General features: G+C 38.2%; 1 protein-coding gene across 4 annotated transcripts in view; it reads left to right on the top strand.

Moving 5' to 3' along the window:
- The window catches only part of cicb (capicua transcriptional repressor b), a 50,585-nt gene that overhangs the window by 15,702 nt on the left and 13,070 nt on the right, over window positions 1–21,813 (top strand). For 3 of the 4 annotated variants that reach the window (XM_026939565.3, XM_026939564.3, XM_053233467.1), the window contains 2 exons: window positions 16,636–16,785; window positions 17,089–17,251. In XM_026939565.3, coding sequence (XP_026795366.2) covers window positions 16,636–16,785; window positions 17,089–17,251 — 313 coding nt within the window. Of the gene's footprint in view, window positions 1–11,905; window positions 14,434–16,635; window positions 16,786–17,088; window positions 17,252–21,813 lie in introns of those variants that run through there. The other variant, XM_026939566.3, reaches the window with a different exon arrangement.

The following is a 21,813-nucleotide window of genomic DNA, read 5'->3' as shown; positions in this document are numbered from 1 at the left end:
GAATACCATGTCACTACGTGACCATGTTTCATGAGGTGGTATCCAGGCGTTATACACCACCACTGATCGTTAGGAGGGTTGAAATTGAACATGAAATTAGTATACTAATTTTATATAACATAAAATGTTATTATATATATATATATATATATATATATATATATATATATATATATATATATATATATATATATATATCATTTGTCTAAGTGGAATTTAATTTTGTATAAGATGACACAGGGTTACCCAAGTTTGAGCTCTGTCTCTGCACACCAAGTCCTTGTTGGAGAACAAGCCTGACAAAATGGTAGGCAGTACATGCTTTCCATGCGTAATCACATCAGAAATAGACAAAGGTAGGTGGCTAGTTAAATTAAAGAGGAATTAAACAGATTTTTTTAAATGTCAGCCTAATTAGCTGGTTGTTCCGAAGCAAAATTTATGTAGGAATGCTGTATTTATATATACATTTCTGACAAACTGAAAAGTGAAAAGCTTGTATCAGCCTCCATTCTGTGAGGCTTGTTCTCCTGTTTGTAGTCTACTTTGTCAAAACCACAGGGCATACAGTGATTACCCAATCACTTCTTTTGCCACTTTTGCCACTTGGCCACTTTTGTGGGTTTGTGTCATTAGCAGTTGGCCACTTTGCAGGTGTGTATGTGTCACTAGCAAGCACGTTTAACAGTCCAGAGTAAATATCTAACTTTCTGTTAGCTCTCTGGAACCCATGGAGTTGCCCTTGAAATGTTAAGATGAAATGAGAAAAAAAAAAAACTAAACAAACAAAAAAAAAACCCACCAAATCATTCTTTTTTTTCAGTATAAGTAAAAGAAAGCCTGCTATGGCTAATAATTTCTTTTCCATCTTGTATTGCACTAATTTCGATGTGTGGCTTGACGTGACATTAACCCTGCCCACAATCAACAGTCTGACTGATTCCCTCTTGGTGATATTCATTACTCTTGTTTGCATAAAGTTGAAAATTTCTACATCTTGTTTGCAATGCTCTCACTCCAACAATCTCATGAGCAGGATTTCAGCTTGCCTTCACAGAAAATGGACAGTAGACAAAAAAAATTGCTTTGCTTAGCTACAGTGTGAATGTGTCATTATAGTGATCAAAGCAAAGCTACACAGATATGACACATTATGATGATCTTCATTCACAGGCTTGAATGTGGACATATTAGGCTGATAGGCTAAAGTTATTAAAGAAAGAGGAAATGACAACTGATTTCAAATTGCAAGTAAAGTCAAAATATTTGGAGATTTTATTTGCATTTATTTGAAATGAGAATGAGAAAAAAAATGCTGTGAACACATTTGTTTATTTCCAAATCAAGATATTAATTTGCAAGTCGCATATTCTGTAGAACCTCCCACTCGTGTCACACAGTGTTGGAAAAATCGCATCTTTCACGTGATGGGTGATGGGATGGTCAGCTACTTTAGCCTGAATTTTATTTGAGATTGTGTCCTTGATAAAGAGTGCCTTTCTCTTAGTCTTCCTCTTCGTCATTTCGTGCCTCCTCGTCTAACTCAATCTCTATACTCTCGTACTCCTCTTCCTTCTCTCTTTCCTCCCTTTGATTCCTCCAGCCTTGTGCACTGTAAAGCAGTTAGCAACAAAGGCCTCTTTAGTTACTATTTTTATTGAAGTGGCGTTCATGTCCACTCGTCCTGTTTGGAAGCTTATCAGCTGAACCGTGGCTGGCAGGTGTTGCCATTTCTTACAATAAATTATTATAATGCATTATACCTACTTTTTTTTTTTTAGAAATGTAGGTTTGTATTTGGCTCTTTGTATTAAAATGTCTACAGAAAATAGAGTAGAATAAAATGGAGTTGCCTTATTGTCATTGATGTATGTTATATTACGACTAAATTTTCCTTATTATCTAGAATTACAGAAGTGCAGAGAGAAGCTCTTTAGCGTTCTGGTTAGGCCAGAGTTTTTTTTTTTTGTTTTTTTTTTTATCTGCTTTTGAATTTTAGAAATTTTCTGTGTTACTGTTCCAAAAATACAGAATGAGAGATTAAAAGTGTGCTTAGAAGTGGAGCACTTTACTGTGTGAAGTGTTTTTGCAAGTATATAAGGATTTGCAATAAGATTGAACTGCAGTAAAAATCTGTTAAGAGTTTATTGCTAGTGAATTAAAAGACGACTAAGCTTTGGCTATTGAGAATTATCAGTCAGAGTGCCATTTCAAAGTGTTAGCATTCATTAAAAGTAGTGGCAGTATTTATTTGTATTCATAATGTTTCATAATGAATACAAATATTCTTAATTTTTCATGAACACACTTGCCAAAGCATGTAGTCTATTTGATTTGTGCAAGCAACATAATTTTGGTGAATACTCTAACTGGACAATTTCAACAGTCATTTAATGTACTGTAATTTAGTTGTTTCAGTTCTGGCTGAATCACAGTTTTAATCATCCATGCTGAAGAGAAAGAAGTTCCACATTGTGCTTAAATAATCTTACTAATAATCTTAATTTCATACTGCCCGACATATTTGTGTGAGTAAACAGAGTAACCTACTGCATCATTTTATAATCATCATTATATTGGTAAATAAAAGATGTATGTCACTTTATGCTATCATAAGATTTCAAAGATTGCTTTGCAAAAAAAAGTCTGAGATCACACTGAAAATCTGAGATTTTTTTTACTGGAAATAAACAGAAGGTTTTAGAATTTTGAAACATTTAAAACAAAGAAAGCAAATGTTCAATATCCTGAATATTTAATATTTAAGATTCTGCACTATTTCTAGGTCCCTATTTAAATGTAAACAAATTAGTGATATTGACCATATTGACAAAAGGTCAGATTTTCCTCATGCCTAATCTCTCCTAGTAAAGCATGTGTTCAGACAACACTCCAATGGATTTGATCTAAAATGGATCATAAGATTTTGCACAAACTTGTGGAGTCCATGCCAGCTCCAGTACACACTCATTAGAGCAAAAAAGGGGATGTACCAAATACTAATAAACTCTAAAATTCATGTAAATATTTCAAATTTTATTCTTTTCACTCAGGTTGTTGTCAATAATATAAATTGTAATGAAAATTGTTGATTTAAATTAGAAAAGAATGCAAAATAGAAGCATTTTCACTAGTGCTCTCAGACTTTTATATAATGTACATATGTATATAATGTACATATGTAATATAAAAATTATAACGTACATATATAATGTACATATGTATGCTAAATGTTTGTACACAGAAGGGACCAGCAGCTGGCCATATTAGGCATTGCACTGTTTTATAGAAAATGCATAAACACTCCAGTGATCCCCACACTGATGGGCAAATATTGATTACACTGATATTGATTACACGAATGCTCTTATAATAAAGTAACTCATAAGTTAATTATAATTGATATGTAATTGACGAAGGTGAAGCATATACACACACACACACACACACACACTAAATATATAGCTCTAATTGCATGAAAAATTGCATTTATAGTTAAGTAACCACGTACTGAGAAAAGAATTCTCATTTCATATCAGTAAATAATATATAATAAATAATGATTAATGTTTAGTTCAGGTTTAGTTTACAGTCATAATGACATACATTCTCTTTTACAATTGCTTACACACATTTAAGAAACTTCCTAACACTGTTCCTAAAACTATAAACAAAGTTAGCAAATCCTCATATACTGCGAGCATGAAACTACAGCAAACCATGTGTTTCACATAAAAATAAATGGACATAATCAGAACAGCAGACCAAAAAAAGTCATTTATAAAAAAAATAATAAATACTGCCAGGAAGCCTTTTATACTGCAACTATTTAAATGCCAACTTAAGAAGAAATCCTCTGCTCTCTCATACGTAAACATTAAACATGTTTAACCTGTTTAGCCTGACATTTATTTGAGTGTTGGCAAGACCTTCCTCCTGCTCATCCTCAGTCATTAGCACTGAGTTTATCTCTATGCTCACTTCCTCTACCACTGTTCCAAAGGACTTGTGCAAAAAAAAAAAAAAAAAATAGCATGCATTAAACTTTCTTAGACACAGTCTTTTTCATTTTTGTTATGATCCAGAAGTGCTAGTGTCAGAAAATAAAAAATAAAAAATAAAAAATAAAAAAAAGGATACACAGCTTTGTAAGCATTTATGATAAACTCACAGAATTAAGAAGTGGAAAGTTTATGGACAACTTCAGGCACAAAGCAAAATGTGTAAATTGTCTGAATGTGGAATGAATTCTTTTACCCTTATACTAGGTGTCTTTTTTTTTTTTTTGCAAAGATAATACAAGTATTTAGACTTTTTAATGAGAGAGCTTCTTGAGCACTATTTTGATACTGAGATTTGACATTCTCATCTCTTCTGTATCTGTTCATTCCATGTTAATATTAAATACCGGTTTAAACTCACATCCCCGACGCAGAGGTTTTTTTTGTTTGTTTGTTTAAGAAGTGTAATCGTGCACCCATCTGCGTCCATTTGACTCGTAGTGCTCAGCGTGTGTTAAGCTGTGAGCTCACCACTGTTACGGACATTTGATGGAACTCATCAGAAACCATGTCTGAGCCTGGACATGTTGTGACTTTGATGTCTGCTCACTGCGTCTTCTCAAAATTCCCAACAACAGCAACAACTAATTTCCTCAAGGATTAACAAGGCTGTTTATTCTGAGCATCTGACAGAACACTGAGGGTTTGCTATAACGATCTCCTGATACCCACAGCATAATGCAACATTCTCACTATACACGATTCCTCTGAAATGCATGTCATAAAGCCGACCGAGAGGCAATCTCTCTCTCTCTCTCTCTCTCTCTCTCTCTCTCGTATTTTTAATAAATGGTCAAAAATAGGATTAGACCTTTAGTACTAAAAATTAAAGACATATAGTCAATCGAGAAGTAGTTTGTTCAGACCTTTTTTAATATCTGTCACAAGATTATTTAACATTAGAACATGATGCAAATGTATTTTATTTGATAAAGTTATTTGATATAACTGATTTTGGAGTTACTGTTCTTCTAGAAAATATAGTGAAGATTTTGAATGTACTACAGCTGGTTGGTTTGTGTGTGTGTGTGTGTGTGTGAGAGAGAGAGAGTAAATGGGATCCTCTGTTGGCAACACAATATTCCCTTGCCCATGCTCCTCATTGATGACACATTATTTAGCGAGCACCTGTGTGTGTGTGTGTGTGTGTGTGTGTGTGTATGTGTATATACGCCTGTGTGTGGGTGTGTTGTGAGATTTTGTGAGGGGATTTGTGGCTTGCATGTGTTTTTCTGTGTAATGAAACACTTCTTGAAGGATTTATAGAATTCAGTTTTTCATGCACAGCCTTTCTTCGTGCATGTGCGTGTGTGTGTGTGTGACTTGCCAAACACTTACCAGTGTAAACAGCCATTTGTTTATTTTAGTTACATGGGGACAGTGCAGAGCTATCTTGAGACTGTATCTTGAGTTTTTTTGTTATTATTATTTTTGTAGGTATGTGTTTAGGATTCAGTGTTTGGTCATGGTGTGTGTGTGTGTGTGCGTGTTTATATCTTGTTGGGACTGAATGTCCCCACAAGAATAAGAATATCAGATAATTATGTCATATAATTATGATTTTTATATCATATGTCAAAATCGTAATTATATGCGATATAATTATGATAATTATATCATATAATTCTGTCAGTGGAAGGTCCTGATAAGGAGGACAACGTGTGTGTATGTGTGTGTGTCAGAGATTACAAACTTTAGAGAACTGTAGAAATACACTCACTGAGCACTTTATTAGGAACACAATACTAATACTGAGTAGAGCTTCCCTTTGCTCTCAAAACAGCCTCAATTCTTCATGGCATGGATTCCACAAGATGTTGGAAGCATTTCTTTGAGATTCTGGTCCATGTTGAAATGATTGCATCACACAATTCCTGCAGATGTTTCAGGTGCACTTTCATGCTGTGAATCTCCTGTTTTACCACATCCCAAAGGTGTTCTACTGGATTCAGATCCGGTGACTGGGAAGGTCTCTGAAGAACACTGAACTCATTGTCATGTTCATGTTCAGTTTGAGACGACTTTTGCTTTGTGACATGGTGCATTATCATGCTGGAAGTAGCCATTAGAAGATGGGCAAAATATGGCCATGAAGGGATGCACATGGTCAGCAGCAATACTCAAATAGGCTGTGGATAGCCATTAGATAGGCCGATTAGATAATTGCATTAATGTGTAGGTGTACAGGTGTTCCTAATGAAATGCTCAGTGAGTGTATAGTCATTTAGTTTCTGACTGACTAATGAGGAAGCAAGTACAAATGTTTTCACAGATAAACAATAAAGACAGATTTTCATGAAACATTTTTTTCTTAAACAAAAACTATGGCTAGGCTCCTGTCTTAATACTGGCAAAAAAAATTAACCCTTAGAGGTCTAACCCTGAAAGGTCTTGTTTGAAAACTGCGGGCCTGCTGTTTATAGCACAAGTAACTTCCGCCTTGAAAATCGAACAGAAAATCGAAATGTGGCAAGATGAATTTTCAAGTAAGTCTCCATGCCAAATAATCCCAAATTCTAAAGCAATATGTAAGACACAATCTTTCATGGCACCAATGCCACAGCTTTTAAGGGTTAATCCATAAATAATCAGAGTTCTATTTGATGAAAGACACACTATCTCTCCCAATATCCTTTACAGTTCTCACATATGTCTGGCTTTTCTTCTCAGCCTCCATAAGTCATACTAAAAATGACTACAAATGCAGCAGCTTCATGAATGATTTTGCAGAGAGTCTTTCATATTTGAAAACATTAATTTGAAACAAATTCTCTCGTGTTCTCAAAAAAATTATTAAATTTTTTTTTAAAGTACAGATAAACATTTCGTATATTTGACATTTTGTATATTTGAAAGGTGTACTTAAATTATTGTTACAAAAATATTACAACAAGCAGTGGGATATATTAGGCAGCAAGTGAACAGTCAGTTCTCAAAGTTGTGTTGGAAGCAGGAAAAATGGGCAAGCGTAAGGATCTGAGTGACTCTGACAAGGGCTAATTTGGCCAATGGCTAGACGACTGGGTCAGAGCATCTCCAAAACGGCAGCTCTTGTGGGGTGTTCCCGGTATGCAGTGGTTAGTACCTACCAAAACTGGTCCAAGGAAGGACAGCCGCTGAACCGGCGACAGGGTCATGGGCACCCAAGGCTCACTGATGTGCATGAGCTATACCTAATACCTAATTAAAGCTATACCTCAGGGTCTGCCAACCTAATCTTTACCTATTACATCTGTAGCATGAAGACAATTAAAACATTGCCAACTTGTAAAGAACAGAAAACCTGTTTACTTGAAAGTCACTTTTAATGCAAGTGTAAGGGCAGTTGTTGTGGTGTCACTAAACATTTATGTGAAAAACATATTTTTGTAAATCTAAATCTATATAATTCCTTTTTTTTCAGACATGGGAAATCAGGGAAAGAATGTGAGGTTATGCGTCATCAGTGTAGTTGTGTAGGCGTATGATGATGCAGGGACAACACAAAACCTTTAGGAAAACATAAAGTAACCGTAATTACTCATTACTGTAGTGCTCCAGAGTTTCTTTTTTGTCTGTTCCATACCAAGACCTCACTGCTAGCATGTAATGGTAGTACTTATTAATGTTGTTAATTATTATACAAGCACATATTGATAGGATTGACGTAACTGCCATGAGATTTCCATTATAAGTGAGTTGAGCTGCAGAGAGTGAGACAGGTATTATTTTCATGCCAGGGTTCTATGTGCTATAAGCTGAGTAGCATGTTTGAGTTACTGAATATCAGAAATGTCATGTTCAGGTTCTGTTACCAAGGCAGCAATACAAAATATGCGAGGTCCACCCTGAGAAAATAACAAATATATATAAAGAACTATGTCACACACATGCACACACCCATATAACACTGCACATTATACAAGATATATATTGCACTGGCAATGAAGAATAACACAGTTGTTATATGGCTTAGGTATTTCTACTTAAAGAGACAAAAGTGTTTCCATGAAGCACACAGAGCAGACATTTTGTGTATTCAGCACTGCTGTAGCAATTAAAGTCTAATTGTGATGCACCATCAGGCATACATATTACAAACCTGTATTATGATACCTGCCACCATATAATATTTGACAGCAATATTGTGCAAATAATAGCCTTCAAGATTATTTACTGTTTTTCAATAGTTCTCTATTGTCCACCATATAAAAGTTCAATATTATGAACAGTGTCACTCCTCATCTCCGAGTAAATTTGGACATTGTAAATGGCAGAAGTCTATTTTAAACTTTAAAATCTGTGCCCACTTGCATTATTCAGTTCATCCATTCATCTCTCTGTCATTCGCTGTCTGCTCTATCTTTGTTTTTCACCCAGTCACCTCTCTCTCTCGATCTCTCTCTCTCTCTCTCTCTCTCTCTCTCTCAGTGCTGCAGTGCAGAAGCCTCTGTTTTTTTCAGTACGATAGTTCTGGAGAATCCTGGCAGTGCCAGTGCCACACTATTCCCTTTCATTTAATCCTGTCCTGGCCTCCTACCTCACAAATCAGGAAAACACCAACGAGCAGAAGTGTTGATACTCACCACACACTCATGTTCTTGCGTCGATAACAGCATGCGTTCATTAGTCATCTATAAAACCCTGACTGGGTTTTAACCTTTACATCAAAGTTACACTGGAACACACAGTCTGTGTGTTCAATCACATGAGCTTCCGACTTTGGATAATTGTATTTTTTACTCCTTCCTTATGTCCAGTCCTGCTCTCTTCTGTTCTTATTTAGCATCCTTGTAGATTTGACACATGCCAGTGCTGCCTCCATGTGGACACGATGTGGCATTACACAGTACACACTACACACAAACACATCATTTCATCACCTGTCCTTTTTCATTTAAATTTATTTATTTAACTAATGCTTGGACAGCTAATGCTATACAAAGTGACTTACAACTGAGACAGGATACAGCTGAGCAGTTGAGGATTAAGGGTCTTGCTCACCAAACCAACAGCTTAGCAGTAGCTACTGAGATTTGAACTCACAATCAATACTTACTGGAATACAATGCATTATAAAGTTTGACATGACACACTCCTCACACACCCTTCCCACAGTAATAGCACCTCTTCATCCCCTCTCCCCCCTGCATTATCCTTTCCCCTCTTTTCAACACATGCTAGAGACACGACTGTTACAGGAATGTGAGAGAGGATTTATTAAATTTATTACATCCCCTTCTAGCTCTTTTACTAACTTTCAGGTGCTGGGAAGGGTTTTAGAGGCAGCTGCTATGTAAGTCTCAGATAAGAGGACAAATGCAGGCTTGACTGACTGAATTTTTAGGATTATTTAATTGGTGTACTTTCAATTAGATGTCCAGTATTACATGCTTTTCTTCAAAATCAAAATGCCAGGTAGATGATAACTAGTGACCAAACGTGGCAATATCAGTGCCTGTGTAACTGTTGCTGTGGCAACAGCAAATGAGAGGCTGTGATTAAGTTGTAATTAGAAAAAAAAAGTAAAAAATTAATTGGATAAAATAATGATGTGCAAAAAGGAAAGTGGGGAATACACTTGTTCTTTTAACTCACTCATACTAAATAACATGGAATGGAATAACATCATGTCTATGTGCACTGTTTTCAAGAACAAGCTACATTTTTTTTAAAAATGTCATTTTTAGTGACATGATGTATTTTTTAGGAAAGTACAAACTAGGAAAATAAAGGTTTTGAGTCATTTGAGGTGTTTAGTTATTTTTCAGCAGTGAACGGGTTAAGAACTTGTTTACTACAGTCAGTCTCAGCTTGAGGCAGTTCATCCTGGTCTGATTGGTTGAAACCAGGCGCTCTGAACAAGCTCATTGGTCAAGATTAAGATTGTTCCTGCCCACTGCTGAAAAAGCTTGTCATTGTCAGTTGGTGCACATTGTCAGTTTGAGGACACATCTTTATAATTAATATTATGTATTTTAAAGTATTTATGATATATATGTATTATGAAATGCTTTGTGTTCTGTAGCAATGTCTGCTTTTCATCTCACTCTCATCCAATGAGCGCAGCTGTGTTTTCACAACTTGTTTTCTCTTCTCCCCCTCCCTGCTCTTCTCTCCTCAGAATGACTCTTGTTCTATTTTTACTTGCCTGACTCGCACTCTTTCCCCTTCCCACCCATTTTTTCCCTCTCTTTCTCTCAAGCCTTTACCTACCTCTGGTTTTAGTAGTAAATCTCTGTATCTTTCTGTATGGGTAAATAGTATCTAGTTCACATTTTGAAACTAATTATTTTTGTGTAAATGTTGTATATGGAAGAATGTATTATACTTTGGAGTGGACAATAAATGTGTATGGAAAATATAGTCATAGTTTTGGCAATGTACATACACACATACTTCTCTCCATAGTATGAGTATTTGTAATGGCACAGACTGATACTGGGCCCAAGGCCAAGGCCGCATTGCCCTCCACAAACAGCTTGGTCTTTCAGCACACTCATACCTAAATGAAACCCACACACACACACACACACCCACACACACACACACAAAAGTGAACATGCATTTATCATGCACTAGAGACACTGGTATACTCATAGCAGAATTTTAGGCCAGTAACCCGAGCCATGTGACATCATTATTATCTTGGCCTCAGGTAGTTTGGCAAAAACATGAGCATACATACTCCCTGCATGTGCATCAACTCCATCAGCCGTCTCAGACAACAATAGCGTAGTACTTAGTAGTGTATGTAGTGAGTCATCTAGCTGCATAAAGGAAATTTGATACCACTTGCAGTGTAACTCAGAAACACTGATGTTTAGCTCATAGATCTGTTTCATAGGAAACAGTTCTTTACCTAATATTGGGCTGCAGTCTCACTGTGTAAAAGTTGTGCTATAATCATGTGTTAATTCTGTGTCAGACCCTGACTGTTTAGTAGTATACAGTGTAGGAGTAAAAAATAAATCTGCCTAAAGCTGTGCTTCCTTTTTTTTGTTCCATGGAAGCCATTTGCTGTGGCAGATATGGGTGGATATGACTGTCTGTTCTGACTGTAATGCTGCATTTAGAAGTGCATTTGGTTTTGGTGTGAGTAGTGGAGTCAGATATACTGTGGAGATTAATGTGGCCAGTGCTAGAAGTGCATGGCGTGGGTCATCAGGAGCAATAGAGGAAGTGCACTTGTTAAGATCAGGTTCCTGTAAAGCACTTCCACTTCTTATATTTCTCATACACATATCTGTGTGTGAGTCAGTCATTTACCAGAACCTCGAATGGTTTACTAGGCACGCCATTAGTTAATGGTGTCACACTGTTACACTGACGCTGACATTGTTTAGTCACATCTTGTAGGTTTTATGTTGTTGTTTATGGGTAGATAAATGAGGACGAAAGTGTGATGGGGATATAATTATTTGCGTGTAATTATTTTTTATAAGTATCTGTTGAAGAAAGTAAGAAACAAAGAAACTTTTTTTGTGTGTGATACACCGTAAAGTTATTAGAGGCTACATTGTGAGGGCGGGATCATGCAAATTAGCTTGACCCTGACAGGTTGTGCTTCCTGGCCAGTAGAACACCACGAGCTTCTACGTCACCGCGGGATCCAATGTAAAGTAACAGTCAGATTTTTTTTTTCTTTCTTTACGTCACTGAATATTCAGAAGCTGCTTTTTTGGCCGCTACGTTACAGTGAAGCGCTGAAGGGCGACCTAATTTGCATATGACTGACATTCCAGAGCACTGCGGACCAATCAGCGGCCGAGGCGGCCTCGCGACGGGTCTGAGCGCGGACCAATCTCAGCGCGCGGTAGAAGAGTACAAGGCGGGTCACGGGCTGGGCGAGGTTCACACACACACACACACACACACACACTCTAGAAGTACACTAATAACACAGACTCTTAGAACCGAAAGGGGGCAGCCTACTGTACGACAAGAGGAAGAGGGAGTGAAAAGAGAAAGAAAAGAAAGAAAGGGTTCGTGAAGCGAGCGAGGGTGAGAGGAGAGAAAACCGAGAGAACCGGAGGGAGAGAGAGAGAGAGAGAGAGAGAGAGAGAGACGAGGCTAAATGAATGGTGTTGTGAGCCGCCGACTTTTTACTACGAAGGCGTAAGGGAGCGCGCGGGGAGGAGCGGCTGCGGCGAGGCTCGCGCGCGCGAGCGAGCAAGCGGCCCTTTATATTACTGCAGACTCGGACTCCACACGGGGCTCGCGCTGTGCTTCACATGCGTGATCTCCACTCAGCATCGCGCTGGAGCATCTCCACTCCAACACACTTTTATTATCGCGGTGTCGCCGGAGCTGTTAGGACGAGCTGGACTCGTCGTGTGCACGCGCGCGCGCGTGTGTGTATATGTGTATGTGTGTATGTATGTGTGTGTTTTCCTGTCTGACATTGTGTGAACGGTTCTGAGTGCGTTAGTGCTCACAGGAGGGAGCTGAGTGGCGGGGATTTGAGCCTCCCGCATGACAGAGACTCAACTAAGATTTGTGTGTGCGTGTGTAGGAGAGGGGGCAGAAAAGGAGGGCATTTAAAAATGAAGATTTGTTTAAACCTCCTACCCACGTTTCGGTTTCGGTCAGTGTGAGTCCCGGGGCTCAGTCGTGATCAGCGGGATTGCAGTGGGGAAGAGGACAGGACATCTGGACTGTCCGTGTTCACCACCAGCCTGTCACTGTGTGGAGCAGAGGATGCTCACTCCAGCGCCTGTGTTAATGCTAAAGCTTTAGGAGACACTGCTGCTGTGCGGTTTCCGTTAGTCACATGACGGGTTATAGTTTGTCAAAGCATGTTGTAAGCCATTTCAGTGAGTCACACTGCTGAGGGGGAAACAGGTTGCACTTGCTAGTGATGCTTTGCCTCCTTTAGGGACGTTTTCTCTGCCTTAGCTTACATACTCAGACGCGACTGAACCGTTAGTTTGTCAGTTTTAAGTGTTCTCGAGGTGTAAGGTTGCGGTGAAATGAGGGCGAGCTCGGATTGCCCGGTTGCGGGTAGCGGCTCAGGGGCGTTCCCGAGGGGACGGACTCAACCGGAGCACCGCCGCCGCCGCCACTGCCACTGCTGCTGAACCCGCGGCACATTTACACACACACACACACACCTCATTCAAAAATAGCGCTAAAACCTAGTCATATATCATTCACATGACCGACCAGGCAGACACAAAATAGTAGAGCGTTTTTTTTTTTTTTTTTTTTAAGAAGAATAGTTTAGTCAAAACAGCGCTATAGTCTACACTAGCTAGCCCGACCCGGCTGCTGTCCCCGCTATCAGTACCCACTAGTTTTATCCTTTTATCATTCTGACTTTCTTACATTCAGCCTCATTCCCGACCCTCTGATGTTGCAGTAGTGTTATCTGTGTTGAGTGTTTGTTCAGTAGTGTCCCGGTCCGGGAGTAAAGCTGCAGAGACCGTGGCGTGACTGCTCTCAGCCCCATCGGTACAAACATTACTACTACTACTATTATTATTATTATTAGCATGCTCTCATGCTAAGCTAGCTCAGCTGTGGATGATAAACCCTGCTTTGACAGTTCCTTTAATAATTCAGACAATTATTCCCTAGCGTGAATGGCTTTAGGGTTATGACTGTTTTGTGATTTTTGTGGCTAATGTTCATGTAGCGGTTAGGAGAAGGTTTGAGGTTAGCCCGGGTGTCAGTACGCGAGTCCGGGGATGAAAGAGAGGCCTACTTAACCCTTCCACACCCGCGCCGAGCTCTACATGTAAACAAACAGGCGAATAGAGGGGGCGTTAGGGGAACTTGGACCAAAAAAACATCAACAAACAAAACAGATCTTCCAAACCTTAAGTTATTCTTACGATACTTGTTCATATTTGGTGATTTTGGCCACCGTTTTCTACGTTGTAGTGTTTTCATTATGAATGCCTAGCTTTTTGTAAAGCCTCTCGTATTTATGAGAGAGAAAGCTAGCATGCTCGAGTTGTTTTGCAGACTGCAGAAAAGCAGCTTGTTTTTAGATGCATTTTGAAGTGGACGTCCTCCTACCTGAGCCATTAATTTTACAGTTTTAAAGGAAATTTCCCAAAGATTACTAACCATCGTGTGTAAGAGGGACCAGAGTTATAAAACTAACCGTATCGTTGGCGGTGTCGTCTGTTATGGCCGCTTGTTTTCATCCGTGCACTGACCATTACCTGCCAAGGACAACGACCACGAAGATGCTGCCTTTTTACTAGAGAAGGATTCGTACTGTTTTTATACCAAATGGGAATTTAAACAACTTCCGCTCCAACGGACATTTTAGTAAACGTTAATGAAGTTTCTATAAAGACAAGAGGCTCAAGACTATTTTATCAACCAGCCATGTTTTCCTCGGAAACACCGCAATACCTACGCCAAGGACTTAGCATGTTCGGTCAGTTACCATCCGTTTTTAATCCTTTTTTGTGGTGCTCTTTATAGCAAAATGTTGTGCTGATGTAACCCTGTGGTGTTAAGCTGACAGCTACAGTCTAGTAGGATCACTGTAGCTCAAATAATCACTGCAGGTGTTGTTATTTCAACACCAAGGATTGTGGGATTGAAATTTGTTAGGGGCACCTACTACACTTCTAGCTACACTCTTTTGCTCATTGTATTAGGTACAGGTCACTATCTAGGTCACTCTGTAGATCCCAGGTTTCAAGCCCTGGTCCTGGAGTACACAATGTCCTGCATGTATTAGTGTTTTCACTGCTCCCCGCACACCTACTTCAACTGTTCAGCTCAATAATAACACTGGCTGAGTTGAATCCAGTATGTAGTAAAATGTCCTGAGCCAATCCAGTGTGTAGTAAAATGTGCAGGACAAAGGTTGGGAACCTGTGTTGTAGGTGTACAGGGTGTCCAGAAAGTCAGGGACCAATCAACCAACAAAACATGATACAGTGGCCGAGAACGTGCACATTCAGACAAAGCATGAACATGTAGAACATCGGTTGTACATAATAAATACAAAATTATGCATATGTAGTTTTACTCTCACTGGTTCCCGACCTTTCTCTGCACAATTAGTGACTGTAGTTATTCCACAATTTGTCAGCCCTATCCCATGATTGGAAAGGGAAGAGGGTCTACACACACTAGATATTATTCGGGTGGTGGACCACTTTCTGCACAGCAGTGACACTGAGATGGTAGTGGGTGTTGCATGGGTACAAGTGTATAAGATGCAGCATCTGTGATGATTATAAACCCACCACCCAGACAATATCTGCTGGTCTTTTTCCAGTGTTGTCTGTTGTAGAGAAGAGCGGACAAATTGTGTATAGCAACAGATTGAATACAGTCAGTAATTTTATATCTGTATGGTAGAAAATGGCCACTGAGTGTATACACACATTCATTTAGTGACACCAGGTACACACACAATCAGGTGTTTTGTAACAGGTAAGCAGAAGTAATCCAGCTTGATTTATTAAACTGTCAGGAATTAGTGATGTTGCTTATAAGATATATGAAAATATTATTTTTTTAAAAATAGTTTTTTTTTTGTGCTATTACCATGACTGGATTGAGATGAATGGAGATGAATGTCTGTTTTTTATTATTATTGTTATTATTATTAGTAATATTAGTATTGTTATTATTGTCATATGGCAAGCCAGAATCATTTGCCCATTTGTAGCCCTGTTTTATTATCATACTTTTAAACAGAATAAGGGTACTTATTTGTCACAATTAAATAATTTTATTGATATGAAATGATATAAAGTAAACATTAAATGCTGCATAGTCCACAAAGTGGAGGGGTATCTAACTAAAATGTGTAAATATTGTTTACAAATGTCTAAATATGCAACTCACATGACTGAATTGCAACAGTAGTTACCATTTAATGCTTAAGCAATAACTATTAGTTCATGACAATTTGAAGTGGTTGTGTTTTGTCGCTTCATTTGACATCTTTTGACTAGCGCCAGGTCATTCTGAACAGATCAGCCACATCTGTTTTGAACTTGATACCGGCCAAATATAAGCATACTTTCCTGTCTACTTGTCTTTAAACATTCCGTTTTCATTGTTGACTTTCTTTTTCTTTTTTTTTTTTTTTTTTTAAACAAGTCATGTCGTCAGTTTATTAATCAGACCGGAGAGGGTAAATAAAATGAAAAATCTGATAAAGCCTGTGAAAACTCTCTCTTTTCTGAGCTAATGTCTCTATCCCTGTAGCTAGTTTCTGGTCTGTTGAACTTCTTTCAGCTAAATAAATTACGCAAATGCATGTGATTGGATAAATTGCAACAGCAGATCTGGTACAGAATCCGAGACAGTTCATATTTAATTACAGCCGTTTTTTCATGCCTTTATCGGCTGTGCGGCACTATTTTTATATACTTGGTTTGGTGTGCTGAATGCTTTCCTGGGTCTGCATATGGACTGCAGTCTACCAATTGGCAATCCCTGTTCTAGATAATCTGGTTATATAGTGTGTATGTATCAGTGATGCCACAGTTGAGATTCCATAATGAGGCCTTTGGCTTTGGTTAGTTCCTGTTTAGATCAATCGATTTAATGCACTGAGTTGAGAGATGTGAATAGAGACTGCAATAAATGACTGTTATTCTCTTTTCTATAGTGTGGACTAATGTGGAGCCTCGCTCGGTTCCAGTGTTTCCTTGGCATTCGTTGGTGCCGTTCCTGGCACCGACTCAATCAGATCCATCGACACAGCCTGGTGAGGGCCAGCAGCCTGTCAATCATTCTCAGACTGGCACTCTTAAGAAAGGTAACTATTATTTTTAGATGTGCAGTTCATCTGTCAGATTCACTGAAAACCAACTGGACTATTTAGTCACAGTTTTCTATAAAGAAATTGTTTTCTCAGCACCACAATTGTACCGTGTATTTTTGGATTCATGTTTGTGTTTCTCAAATGAGCACTGATACACGCTGTAACACTATCTGTAACTTATCCATTACCTAATGTTGCAACTGACCTAATGATGATACCAATTTGGAACATTTCAGGTGAGATAAAGTGTGATAAATGTTGTCGGGTTACAGACATAATCCTTTTCCTGTCTTTTAGAGTGCCAGGGCGGTTCAGTGGTGAAGGAGGTCGTTGAGGGAGCATCAACCCCTACTTTGCGACCTGCTCCCTCTATCGATGACCTCCCCCCAGAGAAGGAAAGAGAGAGGGAGACAGAAAAAGAGAGACCAGACAGTGAAACAGAAAGTGATGTCGATGATCCGTGAGTGCTCAATTTGTGTGTCTCTGAGTGTGTGTTGGGGGCTGCTGGATCCTTGTGGTGAACAGTTATGCTTTTAAGGCCACACACAGGAAGCTGATAGCTAATGCAGTGCTAATCTTGTATACTGGTTTATGTTGAGTTTAACCCTTGATATCCCAAGCTTATTATTCAGTTATTTATCTCACATATTATTTGGCAACTACTATGAATTATTCGGTAACTGCGCAGGAACTAATAGGAAACGTATGTAGTTACCAGTGTGAGGAATGGAAAAACTGGGGTGTTTAAGGAGTTAAGAAATGACAATTACATAGTAATAATGAACTATTTGGGGGAAAAAAAACATGATACACAGTAGACATTGTTTCGATGTGTATCTTTGGTACAGCTGCTATTCTCTTTGTGATTTCTGAAAACACAGCTCCTAGACACTCCCCACTAAAGCCATAATGCTGTGTGTTTATGTGCTGTATTACACTGACATTTGTTGATTTAGCAGACACTATTATCCAAATCAACATCCAAGTAGGGCAGAATCCAATTCAATCTCAGAGCTCCGTTTTCCAGTGCATCATTAAAGATCATTGTAACCCCATAAGCTATAATATGATCTTCGCTCTACCGTTTAATGATGATCTTTGTATTGCAGTGATTTTGGGAAACAGGTTTGTTCAAGGGCACAACACTGACTTTGTAGCAGTCTGGGATGTGAACTCATAATCTTTTGGTCACTAGCATCAAACCTAGAGTGCTGATCTAACAGTATTATTCATATTTTCATTCATATTCATATTTTTTGTGGCAGCTATTTAATCAGAATAATGAATTCTGCAAATAGGTGTGTGTGTGTGTGTGTGTGTGTGTGTGTGCGCGCACACACGCATGTGAGTGTTTACAGTCAGATCAACATAATGGCAACTCCGGGAGAGAAAAGCAGTTCACTCTCTGTTGTGTGTGTGTGAGGGGCAGGAGCAATTTAGGTAATGAGTTGTGGTTTGGATATACTCAACCAAAGAGGTTTTCTTGCTCTTTAATGAGGAGATATATGCAAATTTTAGATCTAAAATAGAACATGAACTTACTTTATAGTCACACACAGTGAACCCATCTGTACAGAAAATTCATGTATTTACTCTGTGCGTAATACAGCCATCAGTTGAGCTACATTGATATTCTATCAGCAACATTCTCTCAGATTGCGTTGAAGGGATTTGAATATGATACATCTCAAATACAAGAACAGGATACAGTATTTTACAGAGATACCAGTGCTGTTTGTTATACGTGAGAGAGATTTTACTCTGCGGAAAACATGGTGACTGACTCATCCACAAACACAAACACTCTTCCGTCCAAATGAAATTCAAGCATTGTCTGGAGACTGTAGTGGTGTTTTTAAATTATAGTTCATGCTGAATTGTACTGTGCAGAATTTAACATATCGGACGTCCACAGTATAATTCACAGATGCTTTCATATCTAAACGTAAGGAAACGAGCTTTCTCAGCTAAACACAATATCAGCTAATTGAACTAACTACAACACCTCTGAGTTTCTAAGATAAAAATAGTCATTCTGTGTCTCAGATTAAATGGACTTAAGAACAACAGTAGTGGCATAAAATTATAACTCAAGCATGTACTTTTGTAGCTTTAAGTAAATTAAGAAAATGTAGAACATATCACTGCAAATGTGACCTAAATGACAGAGAGTTTTATGTCTACCAAATTATGTCTACCAGTAAACCTGGGTAGCTTTTTTTTTTTTTTTTTTTTTTTTTGCACTCAGGACAGAACCTGCTAAATAGTTTTGATCTGCCTTTGCTAAATCAGAAGGAAGTAGATATGTGCATTAGGAACTAAAGGTTACTATGTTTTTACCCTCATGCAGGTGGGAGAGGGTGGTCAGATATGAAGCTTGGAGAGTAAATGGGCACATTGATTAACATGGGAGCATAAAAGCTCATTATGTGTCAAATCAACCAATTTTTGGAATCTTCCTAGCTAAAATGTATGATTTTGTTCATAATTTATTTTGAAGAAAGACAAACATAAATAGTGATGAAAGCCAAATATTAAATGCCATGGATCAATATTTACTGAGTAATCCATTCTTTTGTAGAAGGAAGTCAAAATGACACTTTTCGATGGCAGCATCATTATTTTATTTTAACACAGAGATAGGTAGGTGTGTTAGCAAAATCTGTTGACTTGAGCAATCCTTGCTGAAATATATGCCAATGGGAACAGTTCAAAAATGGGGGAAAAAGCACCTTCCGTGTTCTTTTAACATAGTTGGTGTGCCTGTAACTCAAGAAGTATTAAAGATATCTTAATATCCTTTTAGAGTTTGGGTCTTAACAAACCTTTCTTTTGATATCTTCATTTATAAGGCCCTATATGGTTCAGTCCCAGAGATATGGGGATCTGAACGTGGCTCCATGAGTAAATTGTTAAATTGTACACATTTTCAGTGGTCAAAAACCAAATGTGGGCCACTTTGCATACAGCTGATACTTTTTGTCTTTTAAAGAGGAAAGTCTGAAGAACAAATAATTCTGAAACTAGAACAGTATCTTATTTCCTTCTATCAAAACAATTGCATAGAACATACCAATTTTTAACAATATCTGAGTGCCAAAAATATACTGAAACGTTAACTTGCTCTCAGTAGTGTATTCATAACATTCTGTATTTGAATCAGTTTCAGGGAAATTTGGAAGAAGGGGTTTTGTTCATTTTAACTGCTTCTGGAGCTACCAAGAGTTCAGATATGCTGTATCATATGCTACATGTTTGAAACAGCTGCATCCCTCTTAGGGCAGTATGGTAGCTCTCCCCACACACGTGTATTCAGTAAACTAAGATTTGCCTCATCTGAATTGTTTAATTATTTGAATTTCCTTTTGTTATAGAATGTGAAGCATAGTCAGACATGCTAGTGTCCGCTGCTAAGGGGTATATTTAACGGAATCACTAATCACCTCAAACTTTGACACACATATTTTCAACACCTCACCATGGACAACTGTAGCATTGGAATACATTTGGGTAAAGATGATGAGTGCCACAGCAAGAGTTTTACCAGAAAATGTGTACTTAGTAAACTTTTTGATCTTCCTGAAACTGATTGTGAGCCACCAATTGTTCCAGTCAGCTGAAAATCGTATTAAAGGGATCACAGGTTTCTGTGTTCCCAAGAAGCAAGAGAGGAAACGATAGAGGCTCAAGAACTTTGTTTTGCCATAGCGAAGAAGAATCCAGGGATAAGAAGCCACCACTGTTTTATGCCAGATGCAAAAGGTCAGCTTCGCATGCTTCGAGTGTCTGCTGACACCACTGGCACTTTAGTCCAGGTTCCTGAAAATCTGCCCAACATGAAGCAGTACATGCCTGGACAATACATTGCTGCAGTGTACAATCAGAAGTGGTATACTGGCAGCATTATGGAGTGTGATGATGAGAGGCAGGATGTTCTTGTGTCCTTCATGACCCATGTGGGTACTTCCACATCATTCAAGTGGCCAGGACGTACTGATGAGTGCTGTGTACCAGTCAGCCACATTCTGTGTCATCTCTCTCTGCCTTCAGCCACCACTGGATAAATTATGCCTTCCAGAGCATTGTAGGTATACATTTCTGAAATCCAAATTTGAAATAAAGGTATTGCATCAGCTAAATAGCCATGTTTTTCAAAACATGTTAATAACAGCATATTTTTGGACTCTCAAAAAGATATTGACGTTATTGTTTTTACGTTAATAAATAAAGATACATTTCTAGTTTCAGCATTATTTGTTCTTCAGACATTCCTCTTTAAATACAGTAAGTATCAGCTTTATACAAAGTGACCCACATTTGGTTTTCGAATATTGAAAATGGATAAAATTCAACAATTTGGCACCACACTGAGATCCCCATATCTCTGGGATTGAACAATATAGGGCCTTATAAATGAAGATACCAGAAGAAGAGTTTGTTAACAATCAGAATCGAAAAGGATACTAAGATATCTTTAATACTTCCTGAGTTACATGCATGCAAACTTTTGAAAAAGAACACAACAACAACATTGGCATATAATGCAGCAAGGATTGCTAAAGTCAGCAGATTTTAGTAACAGACTTGCCTAGCTCTGTGTAAAAATTAAATAATGATGCCGCCACGTTTCTAAGGTTATTTTTTTTTTTATCTGTTTTGGTCCAAAAATCATAGGTGGAAATTGCCATTTTGCCAAATGTGGTTTTGTGGTTTAATTTTGTATTTGTTTATATTTTCAGACACAGAAGTAACTAAGTTCATTAGAAAGTACAAGCTAAGGTACCATGGGCAATACAAGCAAAGATAATAACTGCAGGATCAGGGGGAGTGGTCAGAAATCCTCCGGAGTGGGTGGGATTGGGATTGAAACTCTAGTTTGAAACATCTCAAATAAAGCAACATTAGTTTTGACTTGAAAGACCAGTTTCCGAATAAAAGTAGTAACAATAGTTTTGGCCTTATTCACAGCCAAACATCTAAGGGTGCTTTCACATGTGTTTCACAGTGTTTAGTCTGGTTGAC

Source organism: Pangasianodon hypophthalmus, chromosome 1 (genome assembly GCF_027358585.1).
Source record: "Pangasianodon hypophthalmus isolate fPanHyp1 chromosome 1, fPanHyp1.pri, whole genome shotgun sequence".
NCBI lineage: Eukaryota > Metazoa > Chordata > Actinopteri > Siluriformes > Pangasiidae > Pangasianodon > Pangasianodon hypophthalmus.
The sequence above is the reverse complement of the archived record's forward strand: the minus strand, read 5'-3'. Positions and strand labels throughout refer to the sequence as shown.